The following is a 19,078-nucleotide window of genomic DNA, read 5'->3' as shown; positions in this document are numbered from 1 at the left end:
AAATAGATAATAGATAATGTAGATAATAACAGAAATATATCCTCGGCGCCTCTTTCCTCTGATCTACAGACAGGAAGCTTACAACGAGCAGTACGGAATATAAACAAGATGCGGAGATATCGATGTGTTATTGATCTATAAATGCAGTTCATGCTTCACTATAAACGTCACAAGTATGGGTAAGCTCAGCACCAAGGCTATGTACTGAAACAGGTAGGTTAATGCCAAATAGTTCATCTGCAGGTCCCCTCCGTCTCCCTTTCTGGTGCTGCTTCCATCAATCTGAGCTTCAGAGTCGTAGCTCTTCGAGCCCATCTCGTTGTCACTCAACGGCTGCGACATTGCAGTGAGGTAGACCAATATGGTAGCGTTAGGCAAGCCCCAGACGATGCAACAAACAAACTGCAAGATGTTATCACTGTTGAACCAGCCAGCGTGACTCATTCCATGGACCACCAGCACGCCAATTATTGGGAGAATGCATAATCTCATCACTCCTGTGAGCAGTGGGGGCAGTATTCTGCAAGATCCATCAAATGTGAGACTTGAAATGGTTGATCCCACCATAAGAAGACCCAGAGGAACACAGGCTTGCGATATGTATGAGACAAAGTCCATGAGGAAGGATAATGGTGGCTCACCATCTGGAGCGGTTTTCATACTGACATTTGCTGAAACAAACAAAGCCTTCGTCCATGGAATCAGACATAAGACAAACCCTACTATGATGGTTATCGAGACCAGGTTCTTGGTGTTATCGACAAAGAACAGCACACCTTGCCATATCATCTTGGGGATACTTTGCTTCCGATCGGCAGAAATCGTTATTGTATGTTCAGCAACACCGTCAGACTTGGAACTACTTGGACATTGCATCTCCACGTCATCTTCTATCCGTTCCTTGAAGTCCAGGCTTGTAAGTTTGAATCCCCCAAGGTTGAATTGAACCACCATCTGGAACGCAGTGAATATGACAATGTATGCTGTGCCCTTGTTCACCTGATCAGCCGTGAACAGTATACCAGACAATGATTGTAGATACGCAATTGGTAAGTCACTGATGTTGATGAACAACCCCGTTGAGAGACACCCACCCATCCAGCCCACAGGCTTCGTGAGCACAGCAATAGCTGCTGCCCCACTCAGTCCCACACAGTACAGAACAGTGCTCACCAAGATTATTATACCGATATCCTTCAAGTCGTCGATGGATATATATGAAATGAGGTTCTTGAGAATCAGACATGGGAAGAGCACCATCATGATAACTGTGGATATCTTCCTCCGTGCAATCGTATCGATAACATTGGTCTTACCCAGGTAGTATCCACAGCCAATGATGAGATAGATCTTGAAGATCGGTTTGACGGATATGTAGATCAAAGAGCCTAAATCCACCATCTCGAAATCTTATCTCCAACGCTCATCTCCAAAGCTCATCTCCAAAGCTCTCCGCCACTGCTGGAGAATGCGAAACGCAACGCTACTCTTTTATAGCACATCCATTGCACAGTGGTTTATTTGAAATCAGATTGGTTGCACTTAAACACGTTACTCCCAGGGAAGGGAAGGTCTAATCGCTTCGCTTGCCGCTTAGTCCGTTTGCAGGAAACTTTCCCCGACGGAAAGCCTCTTGCATCGATTAAGCGTCCTCGGCCTCTCCTGCCTCTTCTTCCCGCAAAGGCAAGTGTGTGGGAAAGAGTAGAAGCGAATTAGAATGATACTTCTACAAATATATGAATATATAAAGGTATGAGATCCTCTACGTTCTCGTCTTGTTCTGAATTCTCTCATCTATCATCTATCGTCTATCGTCTATCACATTAACTACAATGGTTGCTACTAAGAAATCCGACTTGATTGTCACTTTGAACAACGGTGCTAAGATCCCTCAATTGGGATTCGGTACTTACTTGGCTGAGAACGACGATGCGTACACATCTGTCTTGCATGCCTTGAAGTCGGGCTACACCCACATTGACACTGCTTCCATCTATGAGAACGAAGACCAAGTTGGTAAGGCTATCAAGGACTCCGGTATTCCAAGAGAGAAGCTCTTCATCACCACCAAAGTCTGGCCAACAGCTGCTGATGATCCTGCAGGATCCTTGGAGAGATCTCTTGCTCGTTTGGGGTTGGACTACGTTGATTTGCTTTTGATCCATTGGCCAATCCGTCTCTTCACCAGATACTGCAAGGACGATTCTCCAATCGATTTCCAAATTCCAGTCAAGCCTGATGGAAGCAGAGATATCGACATGGACTGGTCTTTTGTCAAGACTTGGGAATTGTTCCAGCAATTGCCAACCAGCAAAGTCAGAAACATCGGTGTCTCAAACTTCTCCATCAACAACTTGAAGGAATTGTTGGCTGCTCCAACTACTACTGTCAAGCCAGTTGTGAACCAGGTTGAACTTCACCCACTTTTGCCACAAACCGAGTTGTTGAAATGGTGTCAAGACAACGACATCTACTTGCAAGCCTACTCTCCATTGGGTTCCGTTGATTCTACTTTGTTCAACCATCCAGTCTTGACTGAGATCGCTCAGAAGTATGGTGTGTCCACTGCTCAAGTCATGATCAACTGGGCATTGTCTAGAGGATATATCGTTTTGCCAAAGTCCGTTACTCCTTCCAGAATCGAGTCCAACTTGGAAATCTTTGAGTTGTCTCCAGAAGATGTCGCCAAGGTCAGCAAGATTTCTGTTGATGAAGGTGAGAAGAGATTTGTTACACCAAACTGGGCTCCATATCCAGTTTTCCAATAAGTGTATCAAGTGTTCGCTAGAATAGAAGCTTAATATAGAGATCTTACTGTGAATACAGTGTAGGCATAGAGCTGTGCTCTCTATTGGGTAGTACTGAGTCATATGAGACGCACACTAATGGTCCCTGCTTAGTGACCTTGCATCAGCAAATCGAACAATAACAGGACGAGTAGAACAGTGCGAGTGTAGGTAGGAGTTACCAAGGGAAACACTGGGAATATACCATATATGCTATAAGTTAGGCAGCTGTTAAGGAAGTCCAGATTTGTGTCATCTTTTTCAAAAGATTTTCAAGCTCTATAATATCGTGAATGTATTATTTCGCCCCAGTTTAGGGTATAAAATGATCACTTTCGAGTTTCTGTCATCTGCATTTGGCTGTACAGACAAGAATGTAGCCACACTTCATTATATAGTGTAAAAGTATCACAGAGGGCATAAACATTCAAGTGCATGAGAGTGCTCCTCCGTAGCATTTGGATAGCAGAAACTGGCTGATTTATACTCAACGCATGCTGTCGGTTGAGATAATTCTAATTCTTTGCCGGTACTTTATGTGTAAGCTGCATGGCAGACACGAATTTTTATCAACACCTTATCAGGTTAAGGGACAATGTTAGAGCCGTAATTGACAAACAAAACTCATTCGAATCATCTATCGAAGATGGAGCAGCATACAGAAGAGACATCTAGAGTGAATGAGAGAGTGAATATTGATCAATTTTAATATCTTCCATGCTAACTTTTTCAGAAATTTAATTCAGTCTAGTTTCAGATGCATTTTAATGTGCAGGACTTGAAACTGAATAAAACCCCCTAATAATGAATATTATAGTACACTAATCATAACACGCATATATAAAACACATTTACTGAGACTTATTTAGATGATAGTATTGCTATGGAAGTACCAGTCAATGATAGGTCTGAGGGCCGTGTACAACCCGCAAAACACCCGGACACCATTACACCCGGACACCGTCACACCCGGACACCCGGACATACCTTTCAGCTGAGGCTGTGCTACGCAGTTTGGGTTTCAAACTGTTGTTGTTGTTTGAAGAGAGCACAAGAGATGCGCTTGTCAGGAGCCTTCTGAAGCCTTCTGAAGCCTTTGCTCTTGACAGACAGGAAGCTCAGATTCGTGTCCAGGAGGCACTCGAAAAGTCCACGTTTTACGGACATCTTTCGGGCTTCGTTTGATGCAACGGACCAAGTGCTGCATTATGTCTTTGGAGCCATTCCGTCTGCTTTGGTCAACAGTTGATTCGCTCGTTTCCCTCTCTTCAGTGCTTCTCGTAACAGATTGATTTGGTGCTTGCAGTAGCGCACGATGTCAATGCCATGTGACCGTAGATGTTAGGTGAGATTAGAGCTTGATCCGTGCAACCTGAACAACAACAAAGTCAAGGTGCAGCAGTGACTCGCATTTCACTTCATTGTATACTGTTGAAGTCTGCTTTGCGTCGATGTCACGCAGGCCTGAGAGGGAATGGCGTCCTTCGAGTAGCACACCCACAGTAGCTCATTGACTCCTCTCTCGCTCTGTGTCGTATTAGGCATCCTGATGGCTCTCGGCGCGCGAGAAGAAGGCAGCTCTGATACACCACAGGTAGAATGAAGAAGGGGACTACCAGCTGACGATACCGAGGTGCATAGTAATCTGCAGACCACTGTCACGATGCTTATCATGCCATTCTGTTTAGGTCAAGGCCATCGTCGACAAGGCCAAAATACCCTGGCTGAGTCCCCTTCCGTACTGTTCTCTAGGCAAGCCATTGCCGACAGATCGCACAAGGCATATCGGACGTCAACGTTGAAAGAGCCGGCTACGGAGAGGATAGTTTAGTTACGATCTTTAGCATTTGGGGGGGGGGAGAGATCATCAAGCGTGGGCAGTTTCCCAATTAGTCAACTAAGAATCGCACTCTGTTTCCGATTTATCACGTCTTCAACACTACAGCAGCCAGTTCACAGGGTGTTCGAACACATTGCACTGCAAAATGGTCCGATTGTCAAATACTCACTCACAAGTACTTAGTCGCACGGTTGTCGGGATTTCCTTCCCTCGGGGTCTCCTTCCCTATTTTTCGTCCTAGGCAAGGCCCACTGAAGCTAAGCTTCCGCCAGAACGCCTTTAGGGCAGCGTCGTGGGCCGATTCATATTCACACATCTATCTTTCAGCCTATCTATCAGCCTATCTATCAGCCTATCTACCAGCCTATCTATCAGCCTATCTATCTATCAGCCTATCTATATATATGTGTCTATCAGAGCCCAGAATGTTTGGTCATGCTTCGTAGATAACGAAAGCTCAAAGCTGCAACTACCATGCTCATCTTTGATTCTCTCGACCAGGTTATCTTAGGGGGATTGGCTCTTTCTGTAGCTGCCCACATCGTCAAGTTCGTTTCGAAGCCGGAGAAGAGCCTGGAGGAGAAGGCTAGATCGTCCGACAACATTTCCCATGTTAAGCCTTCCATCAAAGAAGCCTTAGAAGGGAACAAGAAGGACTATGCTGTTCTGTATTCTTCCCAAACAGGAACTTCACAGGATTACGCTTCCAAGTTCGCCAAAGAATTATCAGCACGCTTTGGCTTGAACGTGTTGCTAGGAAACTTACAAGACTATGACTTCGAAGACTTGAATAAGTTAGGTGAGAACACCGTTGTTTCATTCTTCATTTCTACTTATGGTGACGGTGAATTTGCCGATGATGGCTTTGACTTCGAGCAATACCTTTCGAGCAGCCCAGATCTATCGAACCTGAAGTACACATTGTTTGGATTTGGTAACTCATCATATGATTATTTCAATGGGGCGTGTAAGAAGGCTTCTCAATATCTGGAGCAGAGCAAAGCTAACCTAATTGGCAGTGTGGGACTGGCTGATGATGGGGAAGAGACTGTTGACGAGGACTACTTGAACTGGAAGGTTGAGGTATTTGATCTGATCAAGAGCTTCCTCGGGCTGACAGAGCATGAGTTCAAGTTCGAATCAGCTCTTAAACTGGAACAATTGTCATCACCACCAGCTAAGCTGTTTCTTGGTGAACCTGACAACTCATACCTAAATGAGAAGACAGATCTATCCTTGGGGCCTTTTGACAATTCTCATCCATACCTTGCACCAATTGTCAAGACCAAGAACTTGTTCTCCTCGCAAAGATCTTGTATTCATGTCGAGTTTGATTTATCGAAGACCAATCTACGTTATTCCACAGGCGATCACGTCGGTGTTTATCCATCGAATAGTGACGAGAAACTGGATGAGTTCTTCCAGATAACTGGATTTGCAAATAAGAGAGACTATATCTATAGCATCACGGCAATGGACTCAACATTCTCGCTTTCATTTCCTACACCAACAACGGTGGAGTCTATCTTCCGTTACTATAAAGAGATCAACGCCCCAGTCTCTGGAAACTATTTGAATACACTCAAAGAGTTTGTTCCAAACTCCAAATGTTTGGAGACAATTGACAGATTGATCAACGATAAAGAGCTATACCGGGAAGAGGTGTTTTCAAAGAAGTTCAACTTTGCAGAATTGTTGTCATACTTGTCGAACGGTGAGGTCTGGAACTCTTTGCCATTGGAATATTTAATCGAGACCTTGCCAAGTTTACACCCACGGTATTACTCAATCTCATCATCATCGCTGGCTGAAAAGACCTCGATTCATATTACAGCAGCCGTGGAAGATGACGAGAAGATTGGTGATAGACGGATCACTGGTGTCACAACTAATCTGTTCCATGAGCTCCAGATCAAGCAAAATGGAGAGGACGTCGAGCCTATCCTACATTATGATTTGCAAGGACCTAGAGGCAAGTATGGATCGCCATATAAGCTCCCTATATTTGTTCGTCGTTCCACATTCAAATTGCCCGTCAGTCTCACGACACCTGTTATAATGATTGGGCCAGGCACTGGTGTCGCTCCATTCAGAGGCTTTGTCAGGGACCGGGTTCATAGGGTCAAGAACCAAGGACTCACTTGTGGTAAGAGCTTGCTGTTCTATGGCTGTCGCTCTTCAGTGCAAGACTTCCTGTATAAACAGGAGTGGGAAGACTACAAGAGAGTCTTAGGTGATTCATTCGAGATGGTCACTGCCTTCTCAAGAGAGAGCGAACAAAAGGTCTATGTCCAGCACAAGATGATGGAGCATGCACAGGAGATTGCGCGTCTCGTGGACAAGGGTGCGTACATCTACATCTGCGGCGATGCAGCTAGAATGGCAAAGGACGTCAATAAGACACTGGTGAAGATCCTTGTGGAGCACAGGGGTGTCTCTGAAGAGGAGGCGAAGAAGACGCTGTTGGACTTGAAGAGCGTGAGAAGGTATCAGGAGGATGTGTGGTGAGGTGTGCCATAGTGTTGAATCATCTATTTCAGTTCTGTATCTTTTAGCATCAGCATTGTAGCGCAGGTTGGGGATAATCTTCCCGGACAGTTGAACGCAAGCACTGGCATGGGCTGGGCCTGGCAGGATGTATGGCACTGAAGCGAGATGTAGTGAGCTCAGGGTATCAATAGTCTGAGTTGGAGCTAATTTACTGCTGCCTTTAGACCGTTACCACACCTGTGAATCCCGAAGCTGACGAGTGGATGATACTGCTGGACTACAAAGAGGCCATTACGTCCTCCATAGTGCCGTTAGAATGAACATTAGAATGATGCTAATGAAAATGCCCAAACGGTCTCCAAATCCACACAGAAGTATACCACTCGGTCTTTGACACTTTAATCAAGAGACCCACCAAGTAGGGGCATGCGGTCTTAGACGCTTTCTGAGATATCACCTTTCATAAAGTGATCAAATTCGTCAGAAAAGGCATAAATTTGCCTATAGCTCAACAATCAGTCAAGATTGGGACAGCCTGGTCTTGTTGGTTGTAGAACTGATCTATCTGATCATATATACAGACTTTTGAATTGATTGAATGAGTAGTTCTTCCATAATGCTGTCCACTTTCTTCAAATATGTAATGCTGGTTCTTCGTTACCCCTAGCAAGCTCAACAATGCACGGAGGTTGTGGCTATGACCTTCAACGAGTCACACAGTCGCACATCCACAGGCAAAGCTGGTATCAACATGAGTCCGAGATGCGTTGTTGATGGTTTGCGTTGCCCTTTCGAGATTGACCAATATTGATAACGCTTACATGCTTTTACTGAAAAAAAAACTATACAATAATCAAGATGTTCACACTACCGTCAAGTGTTTGGAAAAGTGAACAATCACATGAACGACGAGATCAGTTCTTTCTTTTCTGTACTAAACACGACTTAGATTGGTATCATTCTGACATCCACACCGTATACACCCTTGCGACGATATATACCAAACCAATATCATCAACAGAGGACCAGAGTCGTGGAATCAATATACCACGGACTGCGTAATACAAGCTGATCACCAAGGTGCCAGTGGTTTCAAGACTCACATCCTGGAATACTCTGATAAATAGTACTCACTATACAGAGGCTTTACAAATCAACTTGCAAAGCATTGTATTACGAAGAAGATATCTAATTGAACTACAACTCTGAGCTTCAGAGAGATAGTTGGCAGTTAACAAGAGGAGACTGCCAATTCTGAGATTATAGAAAGCAGATCTTCTGGCTTGAAGCTGGCTTCCTCAACATGACTGGACTGGAGCCTCTAGTCTCACGTGCAAGTCTCTACAGTGCAACCAATGCCTCATACACTGCGACCTTTTGATCATAATGTTAACATGATCATTGGTCAACTCACTTGCAGATCATAGGAAACCACCATTATCACCCCATAGCAGTGGTTGTATAGGTTTATGACCAGAATTGGGCAAACCGTCAGCTTGCCTAACCAGTCTGAACCACTGTCTAACCTTCTGCAACCACCATTGGTACGAGCTTCTACGTAGAGTTGGTTCCTGAGAACCGTGTATATGTGCTTATATATGTGTGTTCCTACTCTTACCTCTAATATTGGTGATGTTTATGTTACAGCTGATAAGATGCCGCAACTACACACAGGCATCATCAGCTGTAACTGAGCTATCAATGCTTTCAGTAAAACAATCACAACGAGCTTGTATCAGCAGTATAACTCCCTGAAGCATGCAGACAGTGACCATCTCACGGTATCGTTATATAGCGAAAGCTGATGATGCTTCACCATGGTAGTTATGGCAATGGTGGCTACAGCAGTTGCAGTAATAGTAATAGCGTATCAGTCATTATCAGTCAATCTTGTTCATATATATAAGAGGCTTGAGAGGGAATCACTTGTTCCAGATCCACCCAGACTTGTTCTCGTTGGACAAGTCCTCCAGAACCGGAGGCTCGCCATCCTTCGGAATGAGCTTTCTGAACTTCTTCTTCTCCTTCGAGCCATCAGGGAATCTCTGGTGGATCTCCGTGATCTCCTCGATATCACCATTGTCCAGAGTACGGATGCGAACAGACTTCGAGGAGCTGGTATACCCGTTCTGGTACTCTGAAACCTTTGTATTGTCCTTCTCCACCGCAGGCAAGTCAAAGTCCAGGTCCTTAGCGTGCTCATCGTAGATCTGCTGGATGTTCTCACGCTCCTTCTCGAACCTGATTGTCTCATCGTACTTCTGCTTGACGAGTTTGCGCATCTCCAGATTCCAATCCATCAAGCTATTATAATCCTTGAAGAACAAGCCATGCTTGTTCTCAGAATCATTAGAGACATCGCTGTATGACAGCTCGTCATTGTAGTTCGATTTGGATGGGAACAGACATCTCCACCATCCCTTATCGTCCCAAGCGGATACGCCGTCACCCTCCTTACACTGCTGATACTCAGTGGTGGAAGGCGTAGGGTACGCACTGAGCCCTCTGCTGTTCCATCCACCTTTCAGATTACCGAAGTAGTCCCAGTTATCCAGCACCCTGTCAACGTTGAGGAAAGGCTTGAACCAGTATCTCCCGATGGAATCGACTGTATGGTCCCTCGTCAGGTTGAACCCACCATACTCAGACGCTCTATCGACAAAGCCCTGTGCCTTCTGTTCGGTGTACTCCTTATCCTTAGCAGAGCCGGTGTAAAATCCCATAGTATCGATCGTTTGTAGTTCTTCTCCAAGCAGACAGCTGTCTATAGAAAGCAACGGAAGGTGATGGAAGAGCATCGTGGCCCATAATTGAACAAAGAATATGGCACAGGGCTCCCGGTGGCGATACACGCGGTGGCGGTGGCGGTGTGCGGTGGCGGTGGTGTGCGGGTGTTGATGCTTACGTAATGCGAAAATAATTGTGTCATGTTACAGCCGTACACCTCACACACCTCTTTTTTGACAAGGCGCAGCTACGGCACTCAGCCACACTTCTCAGGTGAAGATAACAGCTCTTGGTGCCTTGCGAAAGAGCCACTGTTTCTGCTCCGTTGGGTTGCTCAATGGGCTTGATCGACAAGAACTGCAGGGCACAAGCACGCCCTTCACAGTTGAGCACATGACGACAGCGCATTGGCAAAATACTCCACGCTGAATCAGTGTCTTGTAGAGGTTCAAGAAGCGGGCCTATGGAATGAGGCATTGGAGCACTTGTTTCTCTCCCTATCATCATCAATTGATATATACACATATATATAATGTGGATATATAGATAATCATAGCCACACTGTAACCTCCACGTAGAAGTTGTCAGCTGACGCAGTGCCTCCCTCGCTTCACATCTACAGACAGCGTCAGAGAGAGGTTTAAGGCCCTTCATCCACACAGCTGGAGGCATCACCAAGAGAGGAATAAGACGGGAACCACACGAGAGCTGTATTAAGCCACACTTGTGAGACCCTCATTTCACACTCAAGCTGTATTATTTGGCGTATTTGACAGCTTACTTTCCAATTTACGACAAACAGGTGAGGAGTTAGGGAGAAATGTGGAGGGTCTATTATTCCGGCATTATGCGTATAGCGACATGTCTTCGTACGCAAATCATCCATTTCAAAAGTGTGTATGCACTTGTCCAGGTGCTGGCCACACAGAGCACTCGTTGTATATACCGTTATGGAAAGTTAAACGACTTCAATTGGCAGATGTGCATGAGGCACCACCAGTTTCATGTAGAACAAGACTGAGCCATAATGATCCAACACTTTCCAATGCAATGAGGAGAGGAGTGGTGTAGGCGTCACCAATGTGCGGTGGCTTTGGAACATGAACATAGACAGAGAGCCTCATATGTGTGATCTTCTCATATGCAACAGGGATAGTACATATCTTTGAGAATTTTGATCCACAGTCGCAACATGGAGCACGTCGTCGATATTCATCTCACATGCTGAGCTGCTGCCAACGGAACAACCATGCTTATATATATATGGACCTTTGCAGATCAATGGTTATCTCTAGTTATCATCTCTTCAGAGCAAGGAATACTTACACACGATAAAACAAACCATGTCGAAGTCAATAACACCTTTCGATGAGAAGGACGCCTTCGAGGTGGACATTGATCCTATCGAACACCCAACAGCTTCAGACACCGAGAGTGAGCAGCTTAATGCTCTTGGTGCACCTGTGGAGAAACATAACCCGTTGGGTTTACAGTTGAATTATGTCTCTCTGTTCTATATGATTGTCTCTGGAGTGGTGGGAACAGGTATCTTTGGTACACCTGGTTCCATCCTCAAACAGATCGGTTCTGTTGGTGCATCGTATGTGCTGTGGGTTGTTGGGTTCATCATCACCCTCTTTAGAGTGTTGATCTACGCCGAGTACGTCACGTATTTCAAAGATAGATCAGGTGGTGATGTTGCATACCTCGAGCAGGCGTATCCAAAGCCGGAATTCTTGGTGCCAACCACCTACGCTGCCATCAACGTGGTGTTTTCATTTGCAACCTCGTCAGCCACGGCCTTTGGCTCCTATATCCTTCAAGCTGCAAATGTTGAAAGAACAACGTGGAATCAAAGAGGTATCGGTGTTGCAGCTTTGGCATTCACCACTATCATGTCAGCTCTCAGCACCAAATGGAGTTTGAGACTGGCAAACTTCCTGGGACATGTCAAGATCATTACCCTCTTGTTCATTGCTATCTCAGGCTTTGTTGTGCTTGGTGGTGGTACCAAGGTTGAGAATCCGACAGCCAACTTCCGGAACGCATGGGAGGGTACGACGACTGACCCAAATGCCATAGCAAACAGTATCATCAACATCTCCTTTTCATACGGTGGTACTGGCTATGCGTTCAACTTGGTTTCCGAGATGCCGTTGAAGAAGAGACTCAAAGGCTTCAGAGTCCTTGTGCCAATCACCTTCTTCTTCCTGTTCGTGATGTACATCCTCTGTGTCACTGCATTCTTTGCAGGCTCTGGCTCTCTGGAAGAGTTGAAGCAGTCAAGTGTCCTCACTGCTTCTCTCTACTTTGAGAACATCTTTGGAGTGCCGGGGAGAAGAGCACTTGATGTCCTGGTTGCCCTGTCTGCCCTCAGTCATCTGTTCGTGGTCATAGTGGGCCATTCGAGATCCTTGCGTGAGTGTGGTCGTCAAGGTGTTCTCCCATACACAAACTTCTGGGTCTCTGTGAAGCCCTTTGACACCCCATTGGGTCCAATCCTGGTTACCTTCATCATCAACATCATTGTGCTTCTTGCACCACCAGCAGGTGATGCATATAACTTTGTGATTTCATTGGGGTCATATTCTGGTTACATCTTTGACTTCTTCCTCTCCTTAGGCCTACTGCTAGTGAGAAGACAGAGAAAGCAAAGAGGGCTTCCAAGTGCTGGGTTCAAAGTCCCACTGCCTCTAGTGATCATTCAAATATTGTTCCAGTTGTTTGTCATTGCTATGCCATTGGTTCCTCCAAGCAACGGCTCGTTGAAGGGGTCCAACGTCAGCTTCTTTTACGCAACGTACTGTATAGTGGTGATTGGCCTCTTCCTTCTGTGTATTGCTTACTACATCGTTTGGCAGTTTGTGCTTCCAAAGTACGGTAAGTACGCACACAGGGTTGAGCTCTACACTTTGGAGAACGGTGCCAAGGGACATCGTGTCGTCAAAGTGCCATTGGACCAGGTGGAGGAGTGGGATAAAACCAAGACCCATATTCATCTAAGTGCGCCTGCAGAGGACAGTGACTCTCACATCTCTTTGGACGAACTACCAACGGCATCAACGACAAAAGCTTAGATAACTATATCACGTGTGTTTCCAGTACTATTTGTGTTTTGTTTGTTCACATGATCAATAAATACAACGTTTCTCTCCCTTCTAAGCGATACACCTCTCATACCTTAGAGAAGTCAAAGTCAAAGCTGGAACCACAGCCGCAACTGGAAGCCATATATGGGCTGTCCACAACTTTGAACATGCTTCCAATCAGCTCTGTGGTGTAGTCAACAACACTTTCCCGTAGAATGCTCAACGATGCATCATCTATCATCACATGAGCACCATCTTTCTCAAATATACAATCATCCTCGGTCTTTTCAGCCAAGTTCGACAGATGGAGGTTGTATTGGAACCCATGACAACCTCCACTCTCAACGGCGATCCTGAGGGCAAGATCGGGATTCTTCTCTTCCTCTGCGATGGACTTCAGCTTTGCAACCGCACGCTCACTGATGTCGATAGTCAGCAGCTTGCCATCGTCTGTGTACTTCTTGTTATGGATCTCCAGCTTGCTCCCACTCTTGAAGTTTCTCCCAGTATTGGCCAATGACGTTGGAGCCCTCTTCTTCATCTGTGCTTGAGAAGAGTTGAAACGCATTGGAGGAAGATACCTCACGGTTCTTATGGTTCTGCCTCGATTAGCAACTCTTAATGCGTTCAGTGATAGCTTTAACATCGTTCAGTCCTCTTGATCACAGCACTTGAGTCGTTCTTGCTAGAGCAAAATGGAAAGGGTATTAGAAATAGCACTTTTCTGACAAATTCCGAAGCTCGGACGCGCAAGCCGGATCTGGCGAGAAGTCCGGCGATTGCGAACCGGAAGTTGATTATATAATTGTAATATAATTATCATTACTTTATGATTGTTGTGCCATGGTTCATGTGTTCATCAGTAATCATCGTCTAGAACAATGGAGTGAGGATAAGACGATGTAAGTCCAGCTGACGTGTTCGGTGGTTGAGATTCAGGTCCGAAAGTGTTGTCAAGCATCTCAATGTCAACGTCAGGTTCATCATCTTTGACTTCTTCAACCTTCGAAGAGTGAACCAAAGCGTGTTCGGTACCTGCTTCCTCAGCATTGAGATACCCCCGTTTGCTAGGTATTAAGTTCTGCGCTAAAGACGAACTGTTCTTCTTATGTGGGGGACGAGATACTGATTTGGCAAATTTTCTTGGCCTGGTCTTCTTCAAAGGTGTGTTCTTGTTCTTATCGTGGAATCGCCTCGTTGAAGACATCGTAACGGTTGTGTCCCCATTTTTTGCCGGAGATGTCTCTTCAACTTCTTCAAACGACGATATAGATCTGGAATCTGTTCCTTTTAATCCATTACCATCATCAGCAATTTGCTTTTGGACAGGGCCATCACTTGCTATACTGAAACTGCCCTTTCCTCTATTGTTCGAGTTTTGGCTCTCAATCTGGTCAATGGAATGGTCAGATTCAGCCCTCATATTGAGATATTGTTCAGGTTTATCTATATCGTCGATTTCCATCTGAGAGTCCTTGTCTGGTGTTTCTGCACCTGTGGGATTCATATCTTCATAGTTGGTGTTCTCAGACATTTCTTGAAACCCATCCTCTTCCATCATTTCCGAGCGATCATCAGTAGTATTTTTGTTTATACTAGAGGTTCCTGGATCCACATCCTTATCATCGTTTTGACCTTCCTCATCACATTCCTCCAATTTCGCATCATTTTCTCTCTGACCCTCGATTCCTGTTTCTTCGCTATGTTCTCTAGGTTTTTGAAATTCTTCGGGTTCTAAGAACACAATATCATCTTCATCAATATCTTCATCTTCTTTTGCTTCTTCATGCTCTGGAACATATCCTTCTTTCTCTATCATCTCTTGTTGTAAAGTTAAGAGTATTTCTCTCAACCTGGCTCTCCATTCATCTCGCTCCCTACTTAAAAACACCTTGTACATTTCACCACGTTTAGTGATCCTTGAATCCCAAAATGAGACGCATTTCTGTTGATCCTGAAGGAATTTGTACACGTTATAAATAACATGAATACCACAATCGTTGAAATTTGGTTGCTTTGGGACCTGAGAATTCATCAGTTTGATTCTTTCTGGGTCAATCTCTAATTTGTGCTTATCCTTTGCATATCCCAATATGAAATTGCGAATTGGTTCTAGTATGGAATCATGCTGCTGTGCCAAAGAATCAAAGCAATAAACAGTACAATCACCTTCATCTTTTGTCAATGAATCTATGTTGTACACAATCGAGCAATACCAGTGAAGACTTTCATTTATCGGTATTATGAGAAAGCGTTTCTTGAGTATATCATCCTTTGATAACCAAGATTGGATGTTGTGATAATAGTTTGGTGATGATGTCAATTTGGTAAAGAAAAAAGTCGAAAACACTCTGAAATCCTCTAGCGACAATGTCGATCGCTTTGTTTCCTCCTGTGTGAAATATTTCAGAAAGAAGTCAATTAAAGTGTCGTTAATCCATTGACTACCGTAAAGGCATTTGAAATCTGCATCACTGATTCTAAACTTGGATTGATCGGAAAATAAGTACTGTAGATCTGGTTTGAACGGTTTTCTTTCCCTTCTTGGTCTCCTTCTCGGAGCAGGTGTTAGCGGATCTTCTGCATCTATCTCGATGGTATCTGTGGTCTTTCCCGAAGATCTCAAGCGACGTGGTACTAAAGGTGTGGGAACAACTGGTGAATAGAACGCCTTTGTTGGTGTAACCGTTTCAGATGTTACCTTTGTGCTTGTCTTTGGAGCTGTGCTGATTGTAGAAATGGCAGGTGATGAAGATATGGACTCCAACCTTATAGGTTTCCCAAGATCTTTCTTTGCATTAGAGCTCTTTTGCGAGAGCGATGTACGTGGGTTTAACTTATCCAAAGATTTAAAAGGTTTCATAAATTTGGATATAGCTTCAGACGAGTTTTTCAGCACCGAGTGTAAATCATCATTTGATTTCTCATCGATGCGGATATTCACTTCTAGGTATCTGTCCAGTATTTCCAAGAACTTAACAAGATTTGATGCGCTCATTGAGAATAGAATGGAGTGGAATGTTAATCCGTCGTATCTCAATGGGTTCTTCAACAGAATCAACAATGCAGTCTTTGAATGTATCATCCTTCTCAAATCGGTCGCCATTACTTTTGTTACCACTCTGCCATCGAACTCCAGATTGAAGTGTGTTAATTGAGGATCAAAGCTTAATCGTACCTCGCCATCCTTATGATTGAATATTCTCATGTCTTTACCCAGACTTGCCCGTTCCGAAGCAATGGTCACTTTGTTGTAATCTTTGATTTGCGAAACATACTCCAAATCAGAAATATTCAGCACTTTGTACTTAGTAACGACAACATCGTTCGCCTCTGTATCACTAAAGACATCCTTCGGAGACAATGGTGGGAGAGGTGTATCGGTAGAAGATACCGCTGGCATGTGCAGCTCCACAGTGACAGGTCTCCGTACAGCTGTTGCTCTCCATTTGTTACTCCCGTACTTGTTCTTACTGGCACTGTAGGGATTCAGCAGCAAAGTATCATCAGATTCCACGTTTATGGGTCTGATGAACTTGTTTCGTATCTTTTGGGATGGTGAAGGAGCCAATGGTGAAGAACTGAGTCATCGGGTTAGTTGGATCATTATGGGAAACGACAACCGTTTGATACTCACCTTAAAGTGTTCAATGGCACAGTCCCCTGTGTACGTATCTTCTTCCTTGATCTCGCCATCTTTGTCGCTGTTATTGGAACCAGCGCCCTGTCGAGATCCTTAGCCGCCAGTGGTTTGTTTACCTTTTCTTGTTGTGCTTTTGTTTGTGTTGTAAGCGGTTAGTTGATTTGGTGTAGATTTTTTACTCTGTTGATCTTTTTTGGCGTGAATTTGTGAAAATGGGTTATCACGTCGCGCCAGAAACACAAAAGTGCTTAACAGACTGGCGAAAACTGGCGAAAACTGGCAGAAACACCATACAAACACACATCAAAACTGGGAAGGCCTTCTATATTTATTCTATGTTTACACCTTGCTCAATACATAAGCATTCACTCGATGAGAGAGTATGAAGATCGCTCTATAGTTCTGATACACCCATTGTGACTCCAAGGGTGAGTATTGACGCCCTAATGAGCAATAACTCGACAAGTCAATCATTGCGTAACATCTCAGTAATGAATGAATATCAATAACCGTACAGATCATCCAACTAAGGGGACAAAGAGGAAGCTGAATACCGACCCTAACAACAATCCCAGGGACAGGAAAACAGCTGTGAACCCACCGGCTGCTTCCCTTTCGTTCTCATCGCAGTATAATGGGACAGCCATGAATGCACAGCTCAGACAGTGTCCATTTGTAACACCAAAGAAGAACTGTAAAAGCAAATAAATTGTATCAGATGCGATGATTGGAGTATCGCTTGAGTCGATGTTGCACATCAACAGTAACGGCACTAGCACGACTCTCAGAATGCTATAGGCAAAGATCTTAACGTCGTTGGAAATGACAAAGGGCACATATCCACATAGCACTCTGCCTGTGAAATCACCACAGTTCCAGATGAAAAATGCTAGCGGAACAAAGATGGCATCATCAAAGATCTTCCCTTTATGAACAGATGTTGTGTTTGAAGCAAATATCGGAAAGACTAAGGACACCATGAAGACAAAAACAATGGTGAGAACCACATATTGCAGTTTGGAGAAAAGGGTCTTGAAAGGAACGTATCCATGAGTCGGCGATGAATCTATATTCTCTTCATCCGGGGCAAATGCCATGGGTGCCTCCATTTTATGTGTTATATGGAACACAAGACCTGCAACAGTGGTTATGATGCTCGTCATCACAAAGTATAGAACGATACTGGTTGATGATCTCTCGTTATCTCTTAAGTACACCAATTCACTCAGCAGTAGCGATAGAGAGGGCAAGACACCAGCGATAGCTTGTCCAACCATCACAGCCTGTGCATATTCTGGGCCCTTCACATTTGCCAACGCCATACATCCATTCTGCTGGAAACTTGTGCCGACAGCGCTTATCAGCACCAATAACATTATCCCCGTGAAGTAAAAAGGAGAATGCAGTGTTGGGTCTATAAGTTCAACAAACGCCAGAATTAAGAAAGCAGACACGTTCAGAATAAGCCCATTCATGACACGGCGTTCAAAGTTTGCAAACTGCCTCGTTGAAAGGATAGAATTCGATGCTAAGCTGGTCAACGTAGACACTGTCATCATCGTTGATGAATAGTTACGGCCAAGGGCGGAATCGGCACCAAACTTGCCTATGAAATAGCCAGATGCAGAGAGAAAGCAGTTCCATGGCCAAAGTAATGCGATTCCGATGCCCATAAACGATATATACCCCAGCTGTGAAAGCGTCAACGTACACCATCCAAGATCAACCAGTAGCCGATCTTCACCAAACACTGCGGGTTCCATTGTATCCTCGTCCGGCATCCCACGTCTAGATTGAAGAGATTGGTAAACCCCGCCTTCTATATGATCATCATTCTTCAGTGACATCAAACTGATCGCTGATTTGTCTTATCGCAGTAGAGTATATCGTTATCAGTTTGATTGGAGGAAAGAGAGAAGCTCACGAAAATGGCCTTCCTCAAATCCCCGGGCGCCAGATTGTAGGTATCTCGGATTGGTGTCCTGATGTTTGTGCTGCTGTAGTTACGTCAATGTTTACATTTCAGGCTCAGCTCTCATCGACTTGGTGTGCATTAGTTGTATTAACAAGTAGTAAGCTGCTGAAACACGGTGCTGCTGAGTATTAGCACGTTTATCTAGTGAGTTTGTAGTGGTACATCCCTTAAATTTGTTCAGCTCAATTTGTTTGATGATATTGCCATGAGTTGATGGTTTAACGGTATTCTGGTTTCTCATCATTACTGATATTTCAAGTTGTGCTGTGTTTGGTCTCTTCTCCATACTCATCATTGATAGTGGGGTTCACCTTGGGGACCGGTAAAGTGTTAGTACCATGTGCTTTAGTTGGCTAACGAACGTTTTAGTATAATGCATTCGTTAGAAGTTGGTTATTTCATAGCTCTGTGTTACTTGATGAATAGGCCAATATCCAACTCAAAGAAAACCATCCTGGGAGACTACAACCCAGCAGGTGCCAATTATCGGATGCTTAATTCGATTAAAAATTTCCATGTTATGTTGCT

General features: G+C 44.4%; 8 protein-coding genes across 8 annotated transcripts; 3 read left to right on the top strand and 5 right to left on the bottom strand.

Annotated features, from left to right (window-relative positions):
- Positions 1 to 110: 110 nt before the first annotated feature.
- Positions 111 to 1,523, bottom strand: CYBJADRAFT_187487 (auxin efflux carrier). Its single transcript, XM_020217266.1, has one exon. The coding sequence runs from the start codon at positions 1,399 to 1,401 to the stop codon at positions 136 to 138; it is 1,266 nt and encodes a 421-aa protein (XP_020072762.1). The 5' UTR covers positions 1,402 to 1,523; the 3' UTR covers positions 111 to 135.
- Positions 1,524 to 1,752: 229 nt separating this feature from the next.
- On the top strand, positions 1,753 to 2,819 carry CYBJADRAFT_181940 (Aldo/keto reductase). The gene has a single exon (XM_020217018.1). The coding sequence runs from the start codon at positions 1,833 to 1,835 to the stop codon at positions 2,766 to 2,768; it is 936 nt and encodes a 311-aa protein (XP_020072761.1). The 5' UTR covers positions 1,753 to 1,832; the 3' UTR covers positions 2,769 to 2,819.
- A 2,281-nt stretch (positions 2,820 to 5,100) lies between these two features.
- CYBJADRAFT_121986 (NADPH cytochrome P450 oxidoreductase family protein) lies at positions 5,101 to 7,134 on the top strand (the record flags this gene model as incomplete). Its single annotated transcript, XM_020212391.1, has 1 exon — positions 5,101 to 7,134. The coding sequence occupies one exon, from the start codon at positions 5,101 to 5,103 to the stop codon at positions 7,132 to 7,134; it is 2,034 nt and encodes a 677-aa protein (XP_020072760.1).
- A 1,570-nt stretch (positions 7,135 to 8,704) lies between these two features.
- On the bottom strand, positions 8,705 to 9,868 carry MPM1 (Mpm1p). The gene has a single exon (XM_020217017.1). It carries the CDS (start codon positions 9,837 to 9,839, stop codon positions 9,039 to 9,041), a length of 801 nt encoding a protein of 266 aa, XP_020072759.1. The 5' UTR covers positions 9,840 to 9,868; the 3' UTR covers positions 8,705 to 9,038.
- A 1,318-nt stretch (positions 9,869 to 11,186) lies between these two features.
- Positions 11,187 to 12,920, top strand: CYBJADRAFT_122303 (amino acid transporter; the record flags this gene model as incomplete). Its single annotated transcript, XM_020212416.1, has 1 exon — positions 11,187 to 12,920. The coding sequence occupies one exon, from the start codon at positions 11,187 to 11,189 to the stop codon at positions 12,918 to 12,920; it is 1,734 nt and encodes a 577-aa protein (XP_020072758.1).
- A 118-nt stretch (positions 12,921 to 13,038) lies between these two features.
- On the bottom strand, positions 13,039 to 13,362 carry ISA2 (Isa2p; the record flags this gene model as incomplete). The annotated part of the gene is made up of 1 exon (XM_020212301.1): positions 13,039 to 13,362. A coding segment is annotated over one exon (324 nt), but the record flags the coding sequence as incomplete, so codon positions are not given.
- Positions 13,363 to 14,561: 1,199 nt separating this feature from the next.
- ULP2 (SUMO protease ULP2) lies at positions 14,562 to 16,737 on the bottom strand (the record flags this gene model as incomplete). Its single annotated transcript, XM_020213912.1, has 2 exons — positions 16,570 to 16,737; positions 14,562 to 16,513 (listed from the first exon to the last, which is right to left on the bottom strand). Coding segments are annotated over exons 1-2 (2,011 nt in total), but the record flags the coding sequence as incomplete, so codon positions are not given.
- A 293-nt stretch (positions 16,738 to 17,030) lies between these two features.
- On the bottom strand, positions 17,031 to 18,509 carry FUN26 (nucleoside transmembrane transporter FUN26). Its single transcript, XM_020213911.1, has one exon. The coding sequence runs from the start codon at positions 18,336 to 18,338 to the stop codon at positions 17,094 to 17,096; it is 1,245 nt and encodes a 414-aa protein (XP_020072755.1). The 5' UTR covers positions 18,339 to 18,509; the 3' UTR covers positions 17,031 to 17,093.
- Positions 18,510 to 19,078: the final 569 nt, after the last annotated feature.

Source organism: Cyberlindnera jadinii, assembly GCF_001661405.1.
Source record: "Cyberlindnera jadinii NRRL Y-1542 unplaced genomic scaffold CYBJAscaffold_1, whole genome shotgun sequence".
NCBI classification, from domain to species: domain Eukaryota; kingdom Fungi; phylum Ascomycota; class Saccharomycetes; order Phaffomycetales; family Wickerhamomycetaceae; genus Williopsis; species Williopsis jadinii.
The sequence above is the reverse complement of the archived record's forward strand: the minus strand, read 5'-3'. Positions and strand labels throughout refer to the sequence as shown.